This window comes from Prionailurus bengalensis, chromosome C1 (genome assembly GCF_016509475.1).
Source record: "Prionailurus bengalensis isolate Pbe53 chromosome C1, Fcat_Pben_1.1_paternal_pri, whole genome shotgun sequence".
NCBI classification, from domain to species: domain Eukaryota; kingdom Metazoa; phylum Chordata; class Mammalia; order Carnivora; family Felidae; genus Prionailurus; species Prionailurus bengalensis.
Window position 1 is genome coordinate 179721897 of NC_057345.1, and position 27413 is coordinate 179749309.

At 37.2% G+C, this 27413-nt stretch overlaps 1 protein-coding gene across 2 annotated transcripts in view; it reads right to left on the reverse strand.

The window, feature by feature from the left end:
* Nucleotides 1–27413, reverse strand: part of TMEFF2 (transmembrane protein with EGF like and two follistatin like domains 2) — a 230509-nt gene that overhangs the window by 27018 nt on the left and 176078 nt on the right. The window contains exons 6-8 of one of the 2 annotated variants that reach the window (XM_043577355.1): nt 20819–20967; nt 20026–20085; nt 15284–15343 (exon numbers count right to left, since the gene is read on the reverse strand). In XM_043577355.1, the coding sequence (XP_043433290.1) occupies nt 15284–15343; nt 20026–20085; nt 20819–20967 (269 nt within the window). The remainder of the gene's footprint in view (nt 1–15283; nt 15344–20025; nt 20086–20818; nt 20968–27413) is intronic. The other variant, XM_043577356.1, reaches the window with a different exon arrangement.

Below are 27413 nucleotides of genomic sequence, written 5' to 3' on the forward strand. Positions count from 1 at the left end.
GCTTATTCTGTTAGCCCCAGCGCCCTCATAAATATGCTGTGCAAGGATGAGGGCAGGCTTTGTCATGCTTTTTAACACCCAAGATGAAATTGTGGTGCAGACACTACCTGACAGATTGCACGTAGCTCTTCCTGGTAAGGAAACAGTTCCCCCAATGGACTCCCTAAAATGGCTAGTCAAAGTTGCATAAAATAATTTATTAATTTTTTTTTCCTGTGATGAATTCTATCATCTTAACCTGGAGAGGAAAAATGACCTACTGTAAAAATAATACCTGGGTACCGGGTCCCCACGAATGGGGCACATCATTGGATGATGTACTTTTCCAGAAGCAAAGAGCATCCTAAGAGTGCAGAAAAAAAAAAACGTGCTTTATAGAGTGGTACCCTGGTGTCCTGGAAGGATAATTCATTTAACATAATGGAGTTATTTGTCCCCATCTGGTAGTTTACATACTGTGGTTTACCAGAGGGATTTTTTTCCAAAGTGACCATTTTGTACCGAGTCAGGGGAACAAATACCGAAATAGGAAAGAGGTAATAACTGAAGTCTTGGTGGGTTTTTTTTAGTACAGCCTTTAAAATTTCACGCGGAAAACAATCCCTGGCATAGAGGTTAAGTGTAGAAGACATCATGAGGCCCTTGACTTCTGTGTCAACGTTTAGAAGAAAGCAAATACTTGATGGGAAGTTGTCTTCTTTTTATGTCTTTTTTTTTTTTTTTTTTTTTTTTTAATCTGTGAGTCCCTTTTCTTCTAGCTGGTTCATTTCTGTTACTAGTCAAGTACTGTGGGTTTTAATTTCCTCTTGGTCTCAATTTGGCCAGGTGGTCTGTGACCTGAAGTACCACAAATGTATTCAGAGGTAGTAAAAATGTGTTCTTCCATATCTTGACTCATTGCTACTCTATCAGTTTATTTTATTTTGATATGGAAACTGGCGGATACTATACAAAGTCTCCCTTCCCGGAATGCAGAGAGCAGCTTATTTATATGTAGATGTAGCTATATGACATTTTCAAATGCCATACATTTGCATATGAAGGTCTCTTTCTTCCCCTTTTAGTAAACAGTCATTGCTATTACTTCCAAAGCAATGTTGAGAATTATATTTTCTATACAGGTCCTTCCTTAAAATGTTTTTTAAATGCCCAGTAGAGATAAAAAATTGAACCCTCAAACTGGAATACGCTTTTTGGGGGTGACAATTTATAGACATCTTTTGGCAGCTTCTGTTTCTGTCGTTTTGCACTAAAAGTCCTCGAAAATGAAACAATACGAATACGGTCAAAACGTCTTAAGAACAAAGCAAACGTGACATTAGTCTGATATGGAGCTTCCTTTAAAAATTCACGTGGTTTTGTTTCTAGAAAGATGACTGTCAGTCTGATTTATTCAACAAGTAATTATTTAATGTCTACTATACACCAGGCATTTTTTGCCAGACAAGGCATTTACAGCAGGGGGGGGGGGGGGGGGGGGAGGGGGACTAGAGAAACTCCCTGCCCTCAGGAAGTTTATATTGTACCAAACGAAGACAGAAAGCTTAAAGGTAAAAGCGTAGATACAAGTCTGTTCTCACTTAACACCGTGAAGAAAATGAAACATAATACTGCCACAGAGAATGCACAGGGTGCAGATGGGCCTCAAATAGGGTGGGCAAGGAGGCTTTCTTCTGAATGGTGCCAAGGGTCCTGCTGGGGGAAGAGGAGGGGCAAGGGCATCCCCGAGAGCACAGAAAAGCCTGGGGTAGACATGACAGTCCAGAAACACAAGTTCTGCAACAAGAAGGACATTTTTAAATGCATCTCTCAAAGTGAAATGGTTATGTGACTTTAAAGTTTGAAGAAACCTGAAGGAGGAAGGAAGAAAGAAAAAAAAGGAGAAGCTATTGAGCGTTTCCACATTGCCATTTGCTTCCAGAGCTCCCTGTTACGGGAGCAGGTCCCACTGCTCGGCAGGGTTTCATTCTTGGTCAGCTTTGCTTTTCCTTCTACCTGAGATCCCGGCACCCCCCAGACGCAGCTTCTACTTGAGGATTACGACACGATTCTTTTTATTTCTACTTCCCTCCAGATTTTTCAGCCTCATCTGCTCATTTCGATGTCGATGCCCTCATGCAAAGCGGAGGAAAAACGGACTAAAGATTCTCCTCTTCCCCATACTGAGCCAACTTCACATTGACTCTCCCCTTCCCTTGGCGTTCGTATCTGGTCACTTAGCAAAGCGGCTGATTTTATCTTCTGAATCCACAGAGTCTGTTTCTTCTTCTCTGCTGCCATCACTACCTACAACATTCAAACTTCATTGTCGTCTGTTTGATTAGTACCGTATCCTGCTACCTCATCTTGCCTAGGGTCCTTCCTGTCTAACCTATTCGCTTCATTGCCAGTGTTTGTTTGTTTGTCCTGTTTTGTTTTATTATTTTTAAATTTTTTAAATTTTTTTTTTTTTTTTTTTTTGAGACAGAGAGAGAGAGAGCAAGTGGGATAGGGGCAGAGAGAGAAGGAGACACAGAATCTGAAGCAGGTTCCAGGCTCTGAGCTGTGAAGCACAGAGCCCGATGGGGGGCTCCTACTCATGGACCGTGAGATCATGGCCTGAGCCCATGTCGGACACTGAACCAACTGAGCCACTCAGGCGCCCCTGTTTTGTTTTATTTTTTAAATAAAATATGACATCATTTAAGATACCTCAGTGTACCCCTATTGAGCAGAGGGTAAATTTCTACTTTCCTTGAAAACGAGAAAAGAGCCTCGTTTGATGCTCCAAACCATATTTCTATTTTAGTCTGTATGTTCCCCTTCCTCAGTCCATGCTTCAGCCACTCCAAACTATTCGCATTCTCTAAAAATGCCTGCTCATCAAAGCCTCTTTGCCTTTACCAATGCTGTTCCCTATGTTTATAAAGATCCTTTCTCTTCTCTGCCAGGTAAACCCAATGGAAGTCCCAGCTTCTCTGTGACACTCTGACCTCTTGTATTTCTAGTCATAGTTACTCCATCAGCTTGAAGCTCTGTTCTATTACACAGGCATCTCTGAGCTATACTTAGTTCTAGAAAGGACTCATTATACCTCCTCCCCAGGCAGGTTGTAAGGAGACAACTAGTGTGTTCTATATACAATAGATGACACAAAGTAAATAAAAATAAACATGGTTTTTTATTATTTTGTTTCTACTTCAACACTCTGAACACCTTATCTCCTATTTGCTGTGAAAAAGCTATTTGAGGGGCACCTGTGTGGCTCAGTTGGTTGAGCGGCTGACTTCAGCTCAGGTCATGATCTCGCGGTCTGTGAGTTCGAGCCCCATGTTGGGCTCTGTGCTGACAGCTCAGAGCCTGGAGTCTGTTTTGGATTCTGTGTCTCCCTCTCTCTGACCCTCCCCCATTCATGCTGTGTCTCTCTCTGTCTCAAAAATAAATAAATGTTAAAAAAAATTAAAAAAAAAGCTATTTGAATAATTATCATTTAGGATAAGAGTGCTTGTTAGAGTAACATGCCTCTCTGAACTTAAAGTTAGGGAGAGGCTTGGGTGTAGTTTGCCTCTGAATTCCTTATTTCCTAAACAAACAAACAAACAAATAAATAAAAAGAAAAAAAAAACATTATCAGCATTAGTGAGGAACTGATCAACCCTCATAAGATGTTCACTAATTAAAATTCTGCATCCAATTCACTAATCACAGTCTCTCTAAGGCATTGCATCTTCCACATGAGCAAACTTTGTGGGTCTCAGGTTGTTTTGTTGAAGTCTTGGGTACCACCAACCTGAGGACCAGGACACTTTGCTTCAAGGGTGTCACAGTTGAACTAATGCCACTTGATAGTGTCTGAAAATGGCACTCTTCTAGGCTTAGGATTTATTTTGATGAACTTGGGGCAGCGGTGTTAACTATAGCAAGAATAATCGTGAAGAGACAATGGGCGAATTTGCTAATCATTTTCGGGATTTCAACAGATTTATGCAAATTCAGGGGAAAGTCACTGTTTAGCAAGGGCTGACCACTTCAGTCTGTGGCTTTGTATGTCATCATTTTTAGGTTAATAGATGACACTGCTACCTGAGGACATCGAGATCACGTATTCAAGGCCTGTGATTTACACATAAGGACACCAAGGCTCAGAAGGTTATGACCACATGCAGGAGCTAACACAGGTCTCCCTGGGGACCACTGTGCAGCAATGATGAGATCCAAGGGCATTACATCTCAATCCTGAGATTTCCCCACCTGGGGGGAAATGCCTCTGTTATTCAAAGATACTGTAACCCATTTCACAGGAGATAATGGAAACAGGTAAAAGGGGGGGGGGAAAGGGTGAAGAGGGTGGAGACAGAGTTAACACTAGTTTTAAAAGTATGTTACATATAAAACAAGAAGGCTAAAATGATTTAAGATCAGTGAAAAACTGGACTCACCCATTTTAGGGATTATGACTTTTATATTAAGAATAACAGATGTGGTATACCATTATATTGTTTAAGTTTCTGATGCTGAATCATATTTTCCCACTAAAATTTTAATGTGATTTTGAATTTTTCATAGAACATGATATTTCGAGGCACGTGAATGTGGACGGTTTTCTCAGAAGAACTTTTCTTCAGCCATTTAATTTTAAAAGGTTTGTTTCATTTGTAAGGGGTGTTTTTAACCCATTGGAATCATTTTCCAAGACAGAAATATAAACGAGAGCCATTAGAAACCAGAATTCATTTACCAGAAACTAGATGCTAGTAGAACTTGAAGTAGTCACAGCAATCCCAAATATCTGCATTTACCACTGAGCGTGGGGAGGGGGGACACTGAGCACAGTAATTTCTTGTTAAGAACTCTGGCCTGCAGCAAGATATCACTGCCTCTTATATATTTGACCGTTTCGAAAACATCCTATCCCTTAATGCTCTAAAAACACAATGCACATGGCCAGTAATAGACATCGGCAGATCAGGATAATATGACAAATTGGATGAACTGACAGGTAGGTGATGAATAATTTTAACATGACCCTAAAAATAGTGAAGGGATGTTTGCACATTGACACTTCTTTAAAGGCAGATGGATATGCATGACCCATGTTTTTAGACAGGTGTCAGGAATATTGATGGTTGGTATGGGAATGATCATTTTCTTGGCACTGTTGCAGTAGACAGTTTGCATGATTAATGACGCGTCTTAGTCTTTTTTTTTTTTTTTCCTCCTAGGGGCAGAAAGGGATACACACTTTTGTCACCCCAAGGAATGTAAGAATTCTGCCTGAAGGGGAAGGCAGGAGAGTTTTGTTCACCTAAAAGCACCAATTTCTTTTTTTGGGGGGTGAAGGAACGGTAGTAAAATACACAAGCGGGTCTTGGCGTCTGAGATGATAGTCCCTGGTAGGATAATTATAACGAGCTTCTTATTAACAGGGTTCCATCCCAGGGCAGAGAAGGCTCGCGCAGATGTGAAGCATGGAGCCCAGTAAGCCTAGGCTCAGACAAAAACGAAAGCGAACTGTGGCTCTGGGATGGATCTGATCACATACGTGTTTGAACGAATATTAAGAACCACTCAAAAGAAACGGCGCAGGGCCAAGGCAGGAAGTAAGAGGTGAGATCATCTTCCTAACGTTTGTATTCACTTCAGGTTTCCAGAGACAATTTTCTGATTCAAATCAATTCAATATTGTTTCTAAATCCTGAACCTAGTGAGAAAGAGCTTTTCTTTCCCAAGAATAATACTGTTTGCTCAGGTTTTTAAAATGTCACATAGAGCAGTGAATGAACTATGCTATTTCAAGGCTCAAAATTAAATACAAAGTCTAATAATAGTTTGTAAGTATATACGGCTAAACCTTGGGTAGCCCATCTACTAAAAATATCATGGTAAGGTAAAGGCAAATATAAATTAAGGAGGTAAACTACAGATTTTTTTTCTTTTTCTTTTCAAGGAATAAAGGGCAACCATGGAACTCGAGTCCCAATGAAGGGGACAACTTGTTTATTCAAAGAAAGAATTTTCTTTTTTATACTGAGACTTATTAGCTAATACATTTAGGTGATTATGAAAGCAGACCATCTATATCTTCAAAGAAATTTAAATCCAGAATACAGACTTATTTATATGAGGGGAAGGGGTGAAAATTTAATCTTCATGAACACAAGGACTAGATTGTTTCTTTATTTTCTGTTTACCCAGGAAGAGAGAGGACAAGAGTTACAACTTAAAATCCCTCCTTTGCCTTACTGGAAATATTTATGGATTTACTGATGAAATTCTCAGTAGGTAAACTCATAATAAAATGTGGGAATGATGGAGTGTGTCTTATCTGGAATAGGCTCTTCACATTTCTAACTCATAATTTTAATTGGTATACTGCTACAGTCAAGTTCTGTAATAGAGTTCTCTTAACAGGGCTAAATAACATTACCTTAGAATAATACAATTTTTACTCGAGTTCTGAAGCATTCTACACATGTTGCGGAAATGAACTCTTCCATTCCTTGGGAACACATTGAGGGGAAAAAACATTGTGACAATATGAATGGCTGCTCCAAATGGCTTTGGAGCTTTTGGAAAAGGGAGTCTGAACAAGGCATAAGCCAACCAGCAGGGAACAGAACTACCTGGGGCATACATTCAAAGCTTTAGATATAGGCAAAAGAAGACTGAGTCAAACAGCCTTGTCGTTTATTTTTTGATATCACCCAATTAATATATTCATATGCAGGAATAGAAAAAATGGAAACTTAGAACCTAAAACTCTTCAGTTTGATTTTTTTAAAAATTAGATCAAATTATGCTATCCACATTAAATAATTATTTCAACCTGAAAAATAATCACAACTTTGATGACAATATGGAAAACATGTTAGAATAGGTTTTCCTATCCTAAATTTGTGCCAACAATAATTCCCAGTAACTGCATAGTGAGTCACATCTCACAAAGGGCTTTCATTTCTAAAACATGTGAAAAATGTAGAAAACATGTCATTTTCATTTTAAAGATTCTCAGAGAAGACAGGAGACTTCCCCAGATTATGTAACATTTGTAAATTGAGCAGCCGAGTTTAGAATTTCGGTCTTTTGATAACCTGTCCAGTGTGTTTTCCACAAAATCAAAACATCTCAGTAGGGAATTAACAAGCTATATAGAGAATAACTTTCAAAAAATGGATTTCAATAAATGGCTACTTGTATGTTATTTCATTTATCTATGCCAGAAAGATTTACTTCATTTTTTTCTTTCAATGATTCACTTTTGTCATGAAGCTAGTGTAGATGGAAAAAAAAATTGTCCCACCTTTCAGAGATAGTCTGTTTCCAAAAAGAATATCATAAATTTTTCAAAACATTAACACAGATCTCTCAGACAATTTATTTACCAACACCTCTTTCTTAGGTACTTTTTTGTTCCAGTATAAAGGTCAACGGTACACATACTATACGAATTGGTAGTAGTATAATCTGAGACAGAAAATAGCATTGCTGCGAAAGTTATTCATTTGTTTCAATACTAAAGTAATTACTGTAGCAAAGACTTGCTCATTTATCATTTCCCGTTGTCTCTGCTATTTTTTAAGTTGTCTTTTTAAACAAATATCCTCATTGTCCTTGTTACAAAACCAATAACTTTATTTTACGACAGCAAACCGAGGCAGCAAGGTTTATTCCCTGTTCCAAGGAGGGTCTACGCCTGGGAGCTTCTGAACAGTATTGTCCGTTAGCGTCCTTCCCTGAGGAGTGTGGCACAGTCTAGTTGACGGCTAAGTTGCATTTAAGAGACATCTTCAGCTTCCCCTTCTGTTTCACTTATGAAGGTTTTTCATGAATCCCTGAGATCTAATGTTATACATATCAAGCATTTTGTTCCACGAACAACACAATTTTAGTCTTAAGCATTGCTGTTGGACGCTTCAAATGAATTTAGCCAGTTGATTTTAAATAGATTCTTACGAAGCAAGGTTTACAAAGATTTATACTGTAAAAGTGCCTGATAATATAAAGCAATGGTTGCTTTTGACTTCTCAAAGAATATCATTAAAGATCTTTCAAACAGGTCTGCAATTTGGTCAAAATTTGTAAGGAGCAGCTAATGTGAACTAAAAGATGACAGCTTTGAACAGAAGCAAGGCAGGGACCCAGGTTATTAAAATACTACTTCAGGATAGTGAGTAAGATAAGGAGTCCAATTATGACTGGGACTTTCTTCAATTACTTACAATAGCTAAGAATATAACTTCTTTTTTAGACAGATGAATTTTTATTATTCTGATAAGCCTTTTCAGAAACAGATCTTCTCTCTTATTTGTGAAACCTTAAAACACATTTCCGTTAATGGGACAACCATCATTTTAGAAAAAGAACACGTGTGTGTGAAGCAGTGAGATAAAAAGTTTGGACCAAGCCAATGATCCTCGTTTCTGGGATTGTATCTCCTTTTGTGGCACAGGAGAATTGAAAATGCTCAGGAAACCCAGCTCTGGATTTCATAGGTCACTTAATTTGTAGAACCAATGTCATACATACATGCTTTACCATAATTTCTAACACCATAAAGCAGGATTTACAAACCTTGGCATTATCGGCATTTTGGTTAGATAATTCTTTGTTGTGGAGCCCTGTCCTGTACATCACAGGATGTTTAACAGCATCCCTGACCTCTAACCATTAGATGCAAGTAGTATCCACTCTCCTCCAGACAATCAAAAATGTCCCTAGACATTGTCATATGTCACCCTATTTGTAAACCTCGGTCATAAGGTCATGGTCAACAACTTTCCCTCAAATTCATGATTTCTGCACTAAAGCTATGTACTTGGTTACATCATAAATCTCGGAAAAAAATATAATCTAATATTATTACCAAATTTTACTCATGGGAAAACTTAGGTTCTGAGAAGTTAAATACCTATTTAAGTTTCAAGTTAGCTTAGACTAGAGACAAAACGAAGTAAAAGTTTCTGCAGTCTTATTCCCGCCTCTTTCTTCTACAAAATGCTATTTGTAAGTCATGGGCTCTGAAATTCAAATGGAATTAAGAAATAAATATGACTACACATATCATTGGAGAATAGTTTTGCAGAAAATTCAAAACAATAGATAACATAACATACTTTCTAACTGATTTTGGAATAAACTAAGTTATCTTATTACAGTGGTATTATTTTCCTGATGATGATGATAATGATAACGATGACAATGAAGATGGCAACAGTTTTCTTAGGGTAACATTATAATTAGCTCTATTTCCTAAGCATATACCGATTCATGGCCAAAGTAAACAGCTAAGAAACATGCTAAGTTGCAGAATGCAGCCAGCTTGAAAGCTAGAATACAGGCCTGATAATCTACTGAGAAGACTGAGAGTTAATGGTTGCTTATCGTTGCTGATGGGATATTATGCTTCCTATTGATTGTTCGAATTGTAGAAGACAATGTGAATACTCTACTAAAACTACCGCAGAGATAAGCTTCCCTGGCCTACCTGTTAAGTTCTTCCTCACGCTCCCACAGCTACATTTCATTAAAAACCAGAATCTGAGAACAGAGATATATGTGCCAACTGTGAGGAGGGGTGAGTAGCCAGGGATGTGGGGACAGGAGGGGGATTCGCTCAGAGATTATTTCAAGCAACTGGAAACCCCCAACTTCCTTGGGGTTCTTTAAATAAGAGAAAAATAAAGAGGAAAAAAGCCAGTGGTGCAAGATTTGTAAAATAATTGTGACTGTACATGAACAGTCAATCTGCAGAAGTGAATTTGGATGTGTACTGCCTGACAAAGCACTAATTGCTTGTTGGTTTAAACTCTGTAGACTAATAACATGCCCTTTCTGGAATACTTAATTTCTGGAGGACAAATGGCGCTTGTTTTTAAGCTTCATTTTCTGAGTGATTTTAAAAAATTTATTAACGTTTTTTTTGTTAGACCTTTATTTCCAGTATTAAATGAAATTTTTTAATGAAATACTCTCGAGTGGGAGTTTTCTGGATAGCACACACAGCTTTGAACCTCAGAAAATGTAAGAGAAAGTGGAAACATAGTGGGTTTTTTAATGGCCTGGTATATATTTTTTAGGCATTATTATGTAACACTATCAAACATTGGTAATGCGTTCACAACTCTTTGGAGAACTCTCCATCTCATTCTGTGTGGGATAATTAATAAATTCACTGTTTTATGAAACTAAACATTAACATTATCACCATAAAGGGTATTTGTTAGCATACATGCTAAGAATAAAAATCTTAGTAAATACCAAAAAAATTAAACTTGCTTTCTAAGATTTATTCATTCTCCTTTGTTATTGGTCGGATGTCTTTGGATTACGTGTTAAAGAATGGCCATGGAAATTAATGTTGTGTAAAAACTCTTACAGTTTTCACAGTGAAGGAGGACCTACCAATCCAATATGGCTAATACTGACATTCTGTACTAATATTGTCATTTCTAGGGTTATTGAGTGAGATCCCAGAGGGATTCAAAAGTAAGGATAACAAGATTGCTCTGTACTTTACCAGAGCACCAGAATGCCTTAAAGTCATGAAATGCTTCAGGGAGAACAGGCCTCAATGTCACCCTGACTAAATGTATTATATCTAGGAAAAGAGGTAGATTGGACAAGAATTAGTCAGAAATGGCAACTCAGACAAAGGAGAATAACACAGGTCAACAGTGTTAGGTAACCTCTGACCATGGGAGAGGATGTCCTGGCCAAAGGCACTTCCCTATCTCGATCTGAGGGTAGTGGTAGGTATCTTTAGAGTGTAGGCATTTGTATCTTAGCTTGTTACCTTAAATATCTGAAGAATATATCCTCTATTCAAGCTCACTAAGTGACCTCATCCTGCTGGGCTTCTCAGAGAATTCAAGTCTAAGAAGAGAACGCATTGGTCAGGGGACCCGAGTCCTCCAGGTAATGCTTTCTCATTGCAAATCAACACACAGACATTGAATCTGATTAATTTGAGTTCCCTGCTGAACAACAGCTTACTCCTGGTGTGTTGAAAATTTAGATTTCTAAGTCTACAGGTCCAAGAGCTTTTATACCGAATTTAGTCAATATCCGATTCCTGCCCTGTCCTTTCTCAGTTGCCCATCTCCACTGAATCACCATGTCCACCATGTGCTGCTGGTTTTGGTTCTCCATCTTTGACTAAGCCTATCTTTTTGTCCCCAGTTTCCATCCACTTCCCAAAGCTCACCAGAAACTGTGCTCCATAATCAGCAAATTCCTCACCCCACATCTTCAGAAGTTTCACTGAAATTCTCATCTCCCTTCTTGCATCCTGAAGTACTAGGTTTCTCCTAGAATACCACACGCCTTTAGTCTTCTCACAAGGTAGCCATTTTCTCTACCCTCTTTTCCTGTGTTTCAGGACTCAGAGGTGGGTGTGGGTGCTAACCTCCCTGGTCCTCATTAGTATTTTCATGTTATTGGACCACCCCACTTCCCTCAAGCCTTATCACTGATTTTCATACATTGTTATGCCTGGAGTTTGGCTCACAAGTTAGATTTCTCTTAATTACATTTGAGTTCAAACCAAAAGTCTGAGCAATTTCCAAATGAACAGCTTAAAGGGAGCAAGCTATGACCCATGAAACAAGGAACAGTGTTTAGAAACACAATATTTCCGAGGGATTTTAGCTTCAAAGATATTTAAAAACATTTTTAGTTGATTATATGTGTACACAATCTCAAATCATCAAGATGTGAGAACTGAATTTTCAATGTGCTTGATAATGTGGGTTCATATATGTGAAGCATATCAGACTCATTAACAAAAGCAGCAATCAAAGTGGTCTGGATATTTTGGGGTTTTTTTTTGAAACTGCTTGAATTCTATTTATTAGTTTTATGGAAAACAGCGTGTCTTGAAATTATGCAGAGCGTTTGGGCATATCCTCGTCTTCTTTCGGTTTCTCACATTCTACCCCTATTTATGCCACTTTTCCTAGGAATGGAAATAACAGGCTTGAGGTAAAAGGGTAAATTCAGGTGGAGAACTGCGTCACTTTCACTCGTGGTATCTAGATGTTCACGTTCAACCAGCCTTTCCTCTTTGCCTCCTGTGTTAAACAAAGCAACAAAAGCTAATCAGCAAGGAAAGGCAACTCTTTTCCTTGATGCTTAGCTTTTGTTGCACGCATTTGTTCTGACCTTGATGCTCTGACTCTTTAAGGTGTGTGTGTATCTGTGTGTCTGCTGGTTGATGATGTACAAACACTAACTTTTCTCAGTAGAAAGAATGTTTTGCATAACGGGCATAACTTCTTATATATGACATTCCTGTTATTTCTGCTTGATACTTTCCCATCACTATGGTCACCCATTACACAGGCTTCTTTTAAAGAATGAATGTGCAGTTCTTTCATACAAACACCCTGGGATACAAACGACTAACTTTAAAGGTCAGGAAGAAAAGAAATGTAAGCGATATCACGATCTTGCAATTCTGTCAAGCCTTACGTCCTTTTACTGAATTTTTATTTGAACCTCATGTTTTAATAATCGGGTGATCATATTATTTTAAAGCGATCAAACTATATTGTACATAGAATTGTGCCTGGAGGCAAACTGAAAAGTTAGCCATAACTGATGTCTATTGGCCTGGACATATCAATGTGCTGGAGACTTACAAATGGTAGGTGCTCAATAAATACTTCTTTACAGATGAATTAAAAAGTCTGCCAAAATCTCTTGCGACAAATTATTATACGACTTGAGTAGGAAAAAAAGAAACCCCTTGTAATTGTATGAGTCCAGAAATGAAAGTATTTGTACAAAAACTCTGAATATATATCATATGGCTGGACCACAGCCCATACAATATGTTATACTGTCCATTAATAAATTTTCAACTGTCAGACCAAAAGGAAAATAATAACAAATAGCTGGCTTGCTAGTTTCTTGCTAATATGTTACATAATGTCTTTTTAACTTCAAACTTTAATTTTCTTTTAGTTTATTTTTTGAGAGAGAGAGCAAGTAGGGGAGAGGTAAAGAGAGAGAGAGAGAGAGAGAGAGAGAGAGAGAGAGAGAGAGAATCCCAAGCAGGCCCCACACTGTTTGCACAAAGCCCACTGTGGGGCTTGAACTCACACACTGAGCCAACATCAAGAGTCCCAGTGGGATGCTTAACTGACTGAGCCACTCAGGTGCCCCTTATATTCAAACTTCAACCCTAAGGAAGGGGGCTTATTATCTCCATTGAACAAATGAGGAAACTGAGGCTCAGAAAGGTCAATTAATTGGCTCCAGGTTAAATAATCAAAAGCATGGCCAGTGTTTAAACTCGGCCCTGATTTTTAGTGGCCTTAACCACTAATCTGCCTGCCACACCTTTATGGAAGAGAAAGGTACATGAGTAACACCTCAAAGTGAACAATTTGTTTCAGAAAGGAGCATTTCAAATCGGAAAAAGAGCACATAAATGATGCAGGATGCATTTATGAACTGGGGCATAAACACAAAGTTTTCCAGAGTCTACCAGGGCCCAAGGCAACTCTTCAGTAGGAAACGTTCATCTGTATTGCAAATACCATTTCTGTGTTTATCTATAACCATGAACATAACATAATATTACAGATGACTGGCTACATGATTTTATGGAGAAAACAATGAAAGCACAGAAGTTCAAGAGAGCAGGAAAAATTGTGAGCTAGAGTTCATAGAAAGCTTTATGAATTTTGCAGCAGTCTAATGTAAATCCCAGAGGGGAAAATACTTGAATTGAGATACTTTCCCTCAGAAATCTTGAGAAAATCTTGACATCTTAATTCATTTCCTGAGCTTAAATATTCTAGGCTAGTCTGGTGGCACTGTAATAGCCTGGGCAAACGTTTTTATTTATTTCACTGTTGATACCAATATTTGTGCTACAAGCTGCTGCCTGCATTTGCTGCTATTTATTTATTTCCTACAGATCAAATTATTGGCCTAGACATAACATGCTTTCCGGTGAAGTGCTCTTTGTGTTCATGAGCAAACGGAAAAAGCTTCCATTTTAAATGCAGATTTTTTTCCACATGACTGAATTAATTCATGTTATAAATATGATATGTAACCACTTGATATTCATGTCGATATACATATAGTGGAAGAGGAATCGAGGCAAATAGTAGATTAATCAAGCAAGTGCTGTATTCACATGGGTGGCTGGTCAATGTGTCAAAATACTGTGTCCAGTTCTGGGTCAACCACTTAGGTTTTCTGAGCCACAGTTTTATTCCCCCTAGTATTTGTAACTGTGTTTTATTGAATTGACATGAGAGCGAATAAGGTAATGGGAATGGATCTCTGTAAACCTAGAAAGTATCACACACACTTTTTCTATTAATGTAGGATTACTGGGTAGCAAAAACTGTTCTCTTTGGTTTCTCTTGTCTATGTGAGGAAATAGAAAACAGAAGAGTAAAATTTAAAAATCAAAGAAGACAGAACTTGTAGAATGTTTATGAGATAGAGACAGATTCAAAGAGAGGAGGAACTCTTTGGAGCATTTCACAGCAATGTAGGTATCATGGCGAAACATTTTTGAGTCTGGAACTCTCAAGGAGTTAACCTCTAAGGTGCAGAGGGGGATCCCAAAGTCTCTAAGTATGTTAGGTAGTGACACGTCTCCTCTGGTCCCATACCATTCACGCTTTGCTGGATTCTGGAATTAGTGATGATGGTTTGAACCTTAGCTCTATCGCATACCCTTTTTAGTTAATCTCCCTGAACCTCCATTTCTCACCTGTCAAATGCATATCATATCTCCCTCACATTTCTGTCATCGAGACTGAAGGAGACAATATACGTGAAAAGCCTTTGTAAATTGCCAAGGGTTCTACAGAGAACAAGTTATTATGACAATTCACTTAGACTAGATACCCTTTCAAGATGTCAGTTTCCTCTCAGGGTGAACAAATGAGTCAATGGAATAATAGTAGGATGTATGGAATTTGGTTTAAATGTATACTTCTGGCTTCTTCCTTTCATCTTTTAGACCCGAGCTTAGTATCTAATTTAGTCCCAAACTTCATATCTAAAGCATTGCTTAAAGATAAAGGAGAGGTTTCTAAAGAGAAACTTGCCTAAAAAGAATTAATCTTCTCTAAATGTTACAAGAAACGGTGAAAGGCCACAGTGTAATGCACGATAAGAAGACGAATAGACTCCATGCATACCTGTACCTAAACTCAGAGCTGGGAAGACCCTGGCTTCCTCCCAAGACTGGAGATGACTCAGGGTTAACTTTTTTCATTAACTGCTAATACAAGCAGGGGAAATTTCTTTTCCCCATATACACATTATAATTTACCATATTCTTTATCTTTACTTGGGCCTTCTGACTCTTCTGTTAATCCAGTTCCCGTCAAATCTGTAGACACACAAGGAAGATAAGCCGAACACATTCTCTCAACAGCCATTTCCCTTAGTATACTGGGATTTATTTTTTTTTCCAATTTGGAAATATACATAAACATAACTGATTTTTTAATCTGCCCCAGAGAGACTATCATTGAGTTACACGTATTCTAATTCTGTGGTCTAGAATTTATAGGACATTATTACAAAAAAAAAAAAAATCTCCCCAGCCATATGAAAAGCCTACAGGCAAATTTCATAAAAATCATTGTTAAAGATATCATCCATTCTATGTTTTCCAGTGATGCCTCGTAAGATCTATGCCAAATATTCTTTTAGAACTTAGCATTAGAGAAATTAGTTGTTTGGTTCCTGACCTGATTATTTATTTATTTTTTATCAGACACTGAAAGCCTAGGCTGCATTTTAGCAGAGACTTAGAATGATGTGTTCACCCTTGTAAAGCCCCGTGGAGTGCAGAGAGCAGGGCCTCTAAATATTTGCTGAATGAACGAATTCATCACATTTCCTCTTTATACACTGGTTGCAAGGAAGCTTAGGGCTAAATGCAGTAACTGTAATAGTCCATGTTGCTGATATATTTATTTTCCTCTACAGTTATGCTTTGTGTTTTCACTTTCTCTTTTAACGATCTCATTGAATATGCTTTAATTGTAAGCCACCACAGATTATTTTGGAAACTGGTACAAAATGTCATGAAACAAAATTCATTTTATTTTCTAGATGGTAAAAGACAAAACAGTTTAAATTCATGGTTTGTTTTGCTTTTTGCGCATCTTTATGTATATGTGTATATTTTACAAACATAAAACCGAGTAAATTTTCCCTGGAAGATCATGTAGCTAGTTCTTCTGAGGCATGATCAGACTTTCAGACAGAAAAGCAATATAATCAGAAAATATATATGCCAGATGAAGAAAAACACAATAGTTGGGCTTCCTTTTTTTCGTCAAGACATGAGGGAAGTTTTTTTAAAAAGAAAATGTTGCAGATTTCAAGAGGTGTAAAACATTAGCTATTTATAAAATATGCTATTTATAAAAACTCCCAGAAGGAAAGTTTAATATTAACATTTTCAAACAATAGAAACCCTCAAAAGCTCCAGCTCTGTGGAGCTTTTTGTTCTCGGAGACTTTCTGCAAGTAAATAGAAAGACCTAAATCGAAGCCCGAGTCTTAGACTGGTGAAGAAGAATAACACTAAGTGGCCCATTTAGTTTATCAGACAGGGGTCTTGTCACTCTGCCTTGAAACACAGAGCCAAAGCTCTTGATTCAGGACTCACTAACGTCTTGAGTCTCATTAAAAGAGAGAGGGCAGAAGAGAGACCCAAGTCAAGCACAACCAGAAAGCAGTGGTGGCTGGGATGATCTGGCAAATTCTTTGTTTTCCTCATCTCTATTTCAGGTATACGCCTGTGAGGATCTCAGAATTCACAGCTCTGCACAAGTCCAGTCACACTGTAGTCTACCTCTGCTTAGTGTTGTTGGAGGCATGGCTCTCTTAGTTTGCATTTATTTGTTTGCAAATCGGCTCTTGCTGGTCCTTACTGCAGTCTCTTTCTTTTAAATGATATTAAATATGAGACACAAGATATTTATTTTTAGGTTTAGGCTCTCTTTAAATTATATGTTCATTTTTTTAATCAGAAATGTGTGTTCTTGTATTTAAGGTAGGCTCAAAGGGGAAACTACGGTGTGTTGTTAAAGGTTTTTCACATATAGTATTGAGGACATGTAAGAAGAAAATGAGAGTGTGTTAAGACTGGTATTTCCCTTCAGTGGGAGCATCCATGGATGTTTGTCTAACAGGGGAAGTGACTGTGACATTGAATGAGCTTGTGAACACACAGCAAACTTCTAGGAATGTGAGTCACACAGTGCCCATCTTCCCTCCTTGGGGAGTTTTGAAAATATGAAACAGAAATTAAGAGGACAATGACATACTGAGTCTCTGTTTGGTTCCTTTTATTTTCCCAATGTTTTATCCCCAAATTTATAAAAATGCAAACACTGTTGGGAACCTGGAAATGTTGAGGGACATGGCTATTATTTAAATAATGTCTAACGAGGGGTATACATTGTATTTTAATAAGATTGCCAATGAAAATAAAGACATCTAAATTAAATTCCATGGGAGTTTTAAAGTATGCAATCAATGGTTAATTAGAAACTGCAAGCTTCAATTGACATTATCTTTGTTCCTGTCTTAAATGTGGACTTCAACAAACATGTATTTTTAAGCATTACTTTTATCTTAAAAATTTTTCGTCGGAAATTATTAAATAAATCTCATGTCAAACTAGAAGACCTTGGACAACATGGAGGGTCTGAATAGTTTCCATTTGCATGGATTTAAAAACACATTCTCTTTCCTTCTCATGTTCAATAAAGTGATAAGATAGGAAATAATGCCAACTGAAAGCATTGACATTGAAGGTCAGAAATTATTTGTTTGAAGCCAAATTCAAATATGAATTTTTTTGGAACAATATTTCAACTCCCAAACTCTTTGAAAATGGGCAAACTGTAAATATGTAATATGAATGACAATGAGAGAGCGGTAAACTCCATTATGATATTTAATGTACAATTTCAGAAACTCACATATATATGCATATTGATGCTAATCAACTTGAAAAGTTCTTTGTTTCAGGGAGAGGCTTGATTTTCCTATGAGTTCAATGATGGATGGTTCAATAGAGAACATTTTCATATAATATTAAATTTTTGAAGATTTTTTTTCCCAAGCGAATTAGTTTGCAAAACAGGTATAAAGGTATTTTAAGCACAGTTAGTTACTCTTTATGTGAAAGTGAAATCTTTATGAAATCTTCAAATACTTTAGGCTACAGTAAAATTAAATATGCCAGGTAGCAGCTTATAATACCTTCAAGATATAGCAATTGTTTAGAACAAAATATAGAATTTAAATTTGATTTCATTTAATATTTAAAATGTATATTATTAGCTTCAGACCTCGATTTTTCATTATCTTCTATTACTTTTAATATTTTCCTGTGGATCAGCATATTTCAAAGTGCATTCTTGGGAACATTAGTGCTGTAAAAGCGCCCCCAAAACATGTGTTATTTATCAAATAAGTTTGATAAAAGCTATATATTATAAGGGATTATTCATAATCATTTTAGGTGTGATAATGATGAAATTTTATTTAAAAAGTGTTGATCTTTTAGGGTTGCAGGCTAAAGTATTTATGAATAAAATGATGTAATTTCTGGGATTTCTTTCCACATATTTTGAAAATGCTGAAACGGGATGGAGTTTGGGATGGGACCAGGTTCCTACATTTGAGTGATGAGTACATATTGGTTCATTATACTATCCAGCCTACATTTGTGTGCATTGTGTATGTATTGGAACAAAAATTAAATAAATTAAACTAATTAATAAAAGATTCATATCTCTTAAAAATTTTACAGTGCACATAAAGAGCTCTGAAGTGCTCTGGGTAAGAAAGTCATTTGTTTACCTAGGCTCTTCCCAAACTTATTGACCACAGACAACTTTTTTTAAGGAATACCTGCTAATATCTTAGTTGGACATTTGGGAACACCTATACAATAGTAGAACTAATGTTTTCCATGTATTATTGTTCATGATGATTCTGGGCTTCTAGCACATAAAAGGTTTTACATGTTGAAAATCATTAAAATAAAAATTAAAAATTAAAAAAAAAATTATTTTGTTACTTCCAAATCCGGAGAGGTATGAGGTATCCATAGTGCAATATCTGATTACCTTTCTTCAGTTTCATTGAGATTAATTTTGTATATGAATATAACTTCATAAGTACTGTTAAAGAAAATGCAATAACTGAAAAAAATGAATGATAATACAGATAGAAGCACTTTCGATTGACTAAATTTAGTCACTACTGTTTGATAGTTAAATGAAAAACTCTTTAAAAAATTTAAAAAAAACCTCTACATATCGTCATCATCATCAATAATTTATTTTTATATTTCAATCCAAAATTTTATAAAATTTTATGATCTGCTATTTGTGTGCCCGTCAACTATCTCTCACTCTAGAAACATTACATTAGATAGAAATAGTTCTCAAAATAGCATTCTATAATTGCTAATAAAATGTATGTTTTTATATAAATGCTTGATAATTCTGCAGACGTCAGAAGCTACATTGTAGTTTTAAAGAACTTTTATTATTTTGAAAATAGTTTACACCTACCTTTTTAACTTTGCATGAAAGAGAGATCAGCTGTATTATTATCTATAGCTGTCCTTTCTAGTGTTTTTAGAGACTAGCAAAGCTTTTTCTTGTTGACTTTAATGAAAATTCAAGCAAGAACGTTTGCATTCATCACGATATGCTGCCAAAAACTGCATTAATTTCCATCAACGCCCATTAATTTGATAAATGTTTTGTCATTTGTACCGTTTGCACTGTCAAAACAAGTTAGTTATATCTTGCTGACATTTTGACAATTGCTTTAACTCTGGCAAAAAAAAAAAAGTATTTTATTTGCTTCAACAAAAATTCACTATTGCCTATTGAAGGTTTGAACTGAGCGAGAGAAGATCAGCACATGTCAGAGTCTTGGAAGATTCAACTAAGGTTCAAGAGTAAAAATTATTCTTTCAGAACTCTCTTAAAGAAGCGCTCATATCTGTAGTAGAAAACATTATAAGTACCTGCATAATCTGTTCTTGCATAATGCCCATCTTCAGATTTAGTAGTTGTAGTTGTGTTATCTGCGTTAAAAAAAAATTAACAATTAAAAGATTGATCAAATGCGTCCTAAACATCTAATGTCAAATTTACATTACTCCTCCGATAGTACCTTCATGACAATTAAGGAAATTTTACCACTATAGTTCTAAGCAACCTGTACACAAAGACAGATTTATGTCAATTTGCTTGAGAGTGAATAGTAGAATGATATCAGTTTTCTGAAGTTTGGGGCAGAGTAGGTTCACAATTACAATTGAGATAAGGTGAATAAAAGAATAACAAGTCAAAAATCCAGGAAACGTTTGTTTCTGAATAAGAAACAAAATGGAACTTTCTAGTACATTGTGCTTTAAAAAAATGTACTTGAAACACTTCTATTGAAATCAACACATAAAAATGGTGCCATTTGTTTTTAATTTCAAGGCTTGCTAATAAATCCTCAGCCTCTTTGCTAAAAATGACTTTGGCTCTTTTTTCCCTCTGCAACGAGAATGTCTGCTGAATACAGGCTTCTGTGTTTACAGCATTATGAAGACACAGTCCCATTATATAGAAAAAAGATACGGGCTGTTGCTGACAGACCCTGAGACTCCTATAATCACCAAAATGCTACAGTAGACTCTGCTATCCATTATAAATCAGAACTGTTTTCCGGAAATGAAATAGCTTGCCTAATAAGGAGTTATCTTCACTCTTCACTTCTACACGAAGACTAAAAACATGCTTTGAAATGAATTTTGGTACGAACATTACCTTGACATCGACCCAACGACATGACTTCAATTTTCTCCTGTTTCTGACATGATGCTTCTTTGATTTGACATGCATTATCATAAGATTTCCCATCAGAAGCACAGAGGGGATTGAAGTTGGTTTGAGAGCAGTCGATGTTGCACACACACCTGTAGGAGAAGAGAAATAAAAATGGGTGAAGGGGCTTAATTGTATGCTGATGGATAGTAACTAGGCTTAGGATGGTGATCGCTTTGAAGTGCATACAAATATCAAATTATAATGTTGCACACCGGAACCTTATATAATGTTATACACCAATTTACCTCAATCAAAAACCTGTAACATCAATAATGTTAAGTGCTGGGTTGGCAACATACAAGTTGGCAAAAGTGAATTGTATCCTTCCAGGGAAGTTCCTTCACTTTTCTATCTGAGATGAAAAGAAGCACAGGACTAATTGAAAATAATTCAAAAGATTGAGAAATGGATAAAAAATAATAATAAAAAGGGAATATAATCATCAGTAATCTTGGCCGCTGGAACTTTTAAAACAGGTACATAAACTTCCATGCTGATGCCTGTAGGATTTGAATAGGTTGAGGTAGCCATGAAAGTCTGCTTTACAATTTCCTCAAATGAGATCTTACCGTGTGACTTCTATTCTCAGGATATTTGAATGGTGAGAGCGTGAAGAAAATGATTCAAAGGACATGTACACGAAAGTAAGCAAGGAGATTATTTGGAATGCAGTCAGGAGTTATATTTTTTCAGCACACATAAGGATGCACATGATGAGAACTAAAACAGGACTCTTTGATGGTCCTTAACGTTTCGGGAGGGAGCAGAAAACCCTTTGAGAATCAAATGAAAGGTACTGCTCTCTCCTCAGAAATATTCATACTCACATAAAACAACGTTTTGCATGAAATTTCAGAGTTTTCGTGGGCTCCTTGATGCCTACTCCATGGACTCCTTTCCCAGATATATACGTTTTCTAATTCTCGTTTTAAGTAATAAGTAGAAGTTGATTAGCACTCATGATTTTAATATTTTTCTACAATATGCATTAAAAATGGTGAATTGGTGAGAATTAGGTTGCCTGAATTAGCAGAATTATACATTTTGTTATTTTTTTTAAAGATTATTTATTTACTTTTGAGAGACAGAGAGAAAGCACGTGTGTGTGAGCTAGGGAAGGACAGAGAGGGAGGGAGAGAGACAGTCCCAAGCAGGTTCCATGCTATCAATGCAGTGTCCCAATAGCAGCTTGATCCCAAGAATCATGAGATCATGACCTGAGCCGAAATCAAGAGTTGGACGCTCAACCAGCTGAGCCACCCAGGCACCCCAGTATTGGACATTTTATTTATTTATTTATTTATTTATTTATTTATTTAAGCAAACTTCATATGACTTTTCCTATGTTCTTATATTATAATCCTCTGTATTTTACAATCTACTTTGTTACTCAGACTACGTTTTACATGTGTGTAAATATGTCATTGCTTTAGAATATAAACTCACATTTTAAATTCCTATTAATATTTACATCATTTTTCTAAATAAGTTATATGCTTCTTGAAGTAGTGAAGCACACATTTTACTTCTGTATATCTTACTTAGAGCTGGGCATATAATGATAACAATAATAATCAGCTTACTACATGCTGGCTTCTTAACATGCATTGCTTTATTTAATCTTTGTAACAGCTATTTTATAGATCAATGATGGAGCAATTATAAGGTCAGAGAGCTAGTAAATTGTGGAACAAGGACCACCCACGGATGTGTTGAAGTAAAATATAGCCCCTTTCCTCTCACCATTGGCTGTATGTTAGACTTTCCCAGAAAACTTGTAAATATACGAATTATCAGCAGGTTTCTGGGCCCCAGTAACTCTGGGGGTGGAGACTACGATTCTGCCTTCTCAGGCAGTCCGCCTGGCACTGGATCCACTTCCTGGGAATCACTGCTTGATCCATGTGTTGATTAAGTGAGAGAGGGTTTGTCTACACACCAGGGCTGCTCAGAGTGTAGTCCTTAGACCATCTGTATCAGAACTACCTAGATCACTGTTAAAAGTGCCGGCAGAAATTGTGCTAATGCACTTAACTTTTTTTTTTCTTTTTCTTTTTTCTTTCTTTCTTTCTTCTTCTTCTTTTTTTTTTTTTTTATAAGAGAATTGCTTTAGGAACACTTGGTTATTTTTACTTTCACCTGTTTAGGAACAAATAGCTAGGACAGATGGTAACCATCTCCAAATGCTTAAGTCACTGAGGAGTGGAGTCCCTACCTCGGCCGTGATGTTGCTGCTGAGATCACAACATGGGGACCTGGGCTGATTCTTGGCATCTGAAAAATCTGAGATTGGGAGCTGCCTACATGTTCAAAGAAATTTTGGTCCTTTTCACAGTGGATTTGGGAAAGTGATTTTGTAGATCACCCTTGGTCTCCTTAACCGTTTGTGGTAAACAAAGAGGGGAGGATACTGACGTTTATTTTTTAAAAGTTGGTTCCATTTACCTTCAAACCGGTTTACTGTTGTTGTGTTAGATTCTGGGGATTATCTCCTTGAAAGACACCAAAATAATTATCTGTTACTGGCAACATAACAGAGAGAAATCATGTTTTGTCATCTATCGAAAGAGCAAATTATATAACAAGGGCTTTGCAGGTATCTTCAAGTTATTTTTTGTGTCTGAGTTTATTAAACTTAGTTAAAATAATGCAGGATTCCAGGACGATAGTCTGAAACTCTATTGGTAGTAGTTAAATTACCCTTGTGTTCCCTACCCCACCCAATACACTCATCATTCAATAACTGCAAGTTAATAGATAAATAAATGAAATGAATAAATACAGCGACATGACTCTATAGTCTTATAGAATTAATACAAATTGTCATTACTATATTGCCATAAACACAAACATAGGGTAGCAAAATAATTTCTTGACAGATATTAAATGTTCTGAGATCAAATAATGACAAAAATAATACTATCTTACTTAATGATAGTCCCTGTCCCATGGGGCGCCTGGGTGGCTCAGTCTGTTAAGGGTCCGACTTCCGCTCAGGTCATGATCTTGTGGTCAGTGAGTTCGAGCCCTGCATCGGGCTCTGTGCTGACCGCTCAGAGCCTGGAGCCTGCTTCAGATTCTGTGTCTCCCTCTCTCTCTGCCCCTCCCCTGCTCATGCTCTGTCTCTCTCTCTCTATCTCAAAAAATAAACAAACATTAAAAAAAATGATAGGGCTTGTCCCAGTGCTATATGCTTTATTTTTGTTTTATTTATTTATTTTTATTTGTGAGAGAGAGCAAGCATGAGCGGGGAGAGAAGCAGAGGGACAGAGAGAGAGAGAGAGAGAGAGATTCTTAAGCAGGTTATCCATGTTCAGCATGAGCCCATGACCCTGGGATCATGCCCTGAGCCAAAATCAAGAGTTAGATGCTCAAACGACTGAGACCCCCAGGCGCCCCAGTGCTATGTGCTTTATATGCAGCTACCTCTTTCATCTGTCTGTCTCTATGAGGTAGCTACTATTATCTCCATCTTACGGATGAGACAATTGAAGCTTGGAGACGTCGCATGACTTGTACAGGGAAGAACCTAGTTTCCAGTATCGACAGTTTGATATCAGAACCTGCACTGTTCTACATATTGTTCAGTACAATGAAAAACAAAGCAGATCCAAATTCCTACTATTTACTCATTAACAGAATACCTTGGATGTACAGGATGTGAACAAAATAAGATTAGGTCTCCTCTTAGAATATTTATCATGATTTTATGAATTTAAATCACAGTGACTTTTAGTATCTGACTTCCCAAACAAGTGATCCAGACTTTTTAGTATCGTAAGGATGTATCAGTAAACATTCATTTGAAGATACTCTGAACTATTATCTGGTTATTACAACAAGTAACAAGTTGATATACACTGAATCAGTCTGGCTACAGAAGGCATCAATTGTTTAGACTATTGTACCCTTGGCAAAATTCTATCTAAAGGTGTTTCTACTTTTTATAAAAATACACACGTAGACAGACACACACACACATCTACACAAACATACACTCTAAATGACACTACCGAAATTGTACATTTTAGAACCACACCTTTTCCAAGGCACTGCTTCAAAACTTTTAAGAGCTTGGAGTTTTTGGAAGTTCAGATTCACAGGGTAGAAAGATTTTGTGTGTTGATATGAATAAACGAATTTGTGTATGTGTACAGAGAGTGGACTCTGTGGTGGTATTTACTGCATTGTTGATGTCCCAATTTATTAGTTTATGCCTTCACTTTCTACAACTTTCTTAAGGGCAATGTGTATTTTTTACCTTCAGATTTCTGGAACCTGGTGGAGGGCATCATAGCAAGGTCATCGGTAACGATTGTTGAATGACTTACTGAGAGAATGGCAGGATGGACTTGGATGAAGTTAAAGAGAACAGTCATGGGGTGCCTGGGTGGCTCAGTCGGTTAAGCATCTGACTTCAGCTCAGGTCGTGATCTCGCGGTCTGTGGGTTCGAGCCCCGCGTCGGGCTCTGTGCTGACAGCCCAGAGCCTGAAGCCTGTTTCAGATTCTGTGTCTCCCTCTCTCTGACCCTCCCCCGTTCATGTTCTGTTTCTCTCTGTCTCAAAAATAAAGGTTAAAAAAAAATTAAAAAAAAAAAAAGAGAACAGTCATTGTGGAGACATTAACATGTAGGAGAAAGAACCAGTGATAGGTTCATATAAACTCTCACCCAACTCTGGGCTATCTGGCTTTTGAAACAGGTTACCTACCTCCTTCCTTTACTTTGTGCCCCACAAAGGAGACAGAGCACTAGCCCTTAGGGGCCTCAAAGGCATCAAAGTGCAGTTGAGAAAAGGACGTGTTTCACCAGGCAGGTTACTACTTATATTTTACGGCATTTGGGTGCAAGTTTTTCAGAACCAGGATAATTTAACCATGGTGGTGACTTGTCAGTTTATTGCTGTTTCAAACCATTGAAAAATACAAGGCTCCAATAAACGGGTGACAGAGTTATCATACAGTGTAATGGTGAGATTGCAGGCCACTCTGTGCAGTGGCAGCTTATGTAAATTAATCCAGGGTTTTTCTTTCTACGGAAATGTAAGGCAGATATTTTTAAAAACAGAAACTCTCCTTTCTTCACTGCTTTTGGCAAATAATTGCATTATTATTCATTCTGAGAGGAGTAACTAGTTAATTACAGCGTGTCACAAGTACTTTATGTGAGCCAAGGATTTATAAGGCTGAGGACTGTATGGATGCCTTTAAGTTTTGTGGGGTTTTTTTTTTTTGTATTTTCTTTCCTGTTTTTCTTTTTTCCAGCCTATCTCAGTCTTTTGACATTTTGACACTGCGATTACATAGATCTCTTTTCCTCTAGGTTGCAAAGAAAAAGCATCAGCCCTACTTGAAAATAATAATTTTAAGGGTCTCTATGTGGAAATACCACCCTCTGAAATCCTTCAAAGAAAATTAACATTGACTGAAAACCCTAGCTCTCCGAATGGTAAGAAAGAAGAGAAACATCCAATAATTTAAAAAGGCCACTGGAAGGAGTGAAGAACCGAAACTATAGGAAGTAAAAAGTGGCGTCTGTGGTGACTCACATGCATTTATAATTATCTCATGAATATTTGGGGGGGGGGCTCAAGCCCCCAACATTAATTTAGTTCCTTGTCTCTCTCGAAATGGCTCTTCCAGGGTGTTCTGCAATGAGTTAAATAAACCCTTCCCTTATGTTTCGAAATGCCTCACTGTTGGCCAGAGCATGAGGCTGCAAAACCTGTCAGGTAGTAGATCCCTTATTCATGTGTCTGCTTGGGGACTGCCCTCTAATATCACTAGATTTGGGTTCATCTATTAAACATGCCCGTCACTTGTTCCTCTCCCCGGGTCCTTGACTCGTCCATTCCAAATTTGGTCCATACAACATCCCTAATCAGTTTTAAAGTACCCAATTGTACTGCAGTGAGGATGGCTTTCTGGGTTGTTCTGAACCTTGACTGGTTTGTTTCCCTTGTGCCTGTCTGGCTCTGGGGCTATTATGCAGACCCTTCCTGGCCTGGCCAGAAAATGAGGTCAGAGCCACTGTCCATGCTCTCCGTCAGAACTGTAATGGATGAGTTGCATTATATTAATGATAGTGAAAACAGTGTGTACTTTTCATTCAAGACTCTTGTGATACTTTAAGCCCATTTACTCATTAACTCTCCTGTCACTCCTCGATTATAATTATTTTATCTGTAAAGAAACTACAATTCAGGAAGGACTGGGTTGTGAGGGAAAAAATGAAATAAGAGATATGAAAATGCGCTGAAAACAAAAACCCTCTATACAGAGCGTGGAAAAGCAGTGACTGCAAGGTAGTGTTGTAAGTCTACTATATTGTTACTCAGGCGATACACGTGAGCTTGGGCCGATTAATTTTTGTTTCGTTGCTGTTGTCTGTTTCGTTTGTTTTTATTTTTAAATTTGAGAAGGGCAGTCTTTCTAGTTTGGAAATCTAGGAGGAAGGAATAAGGCCCTTCTCCAGACAAATTACCAAGGACTACAGTCAGGTTTTCCAAGGGGGACCAGGGTTATCTTGTTTATGGA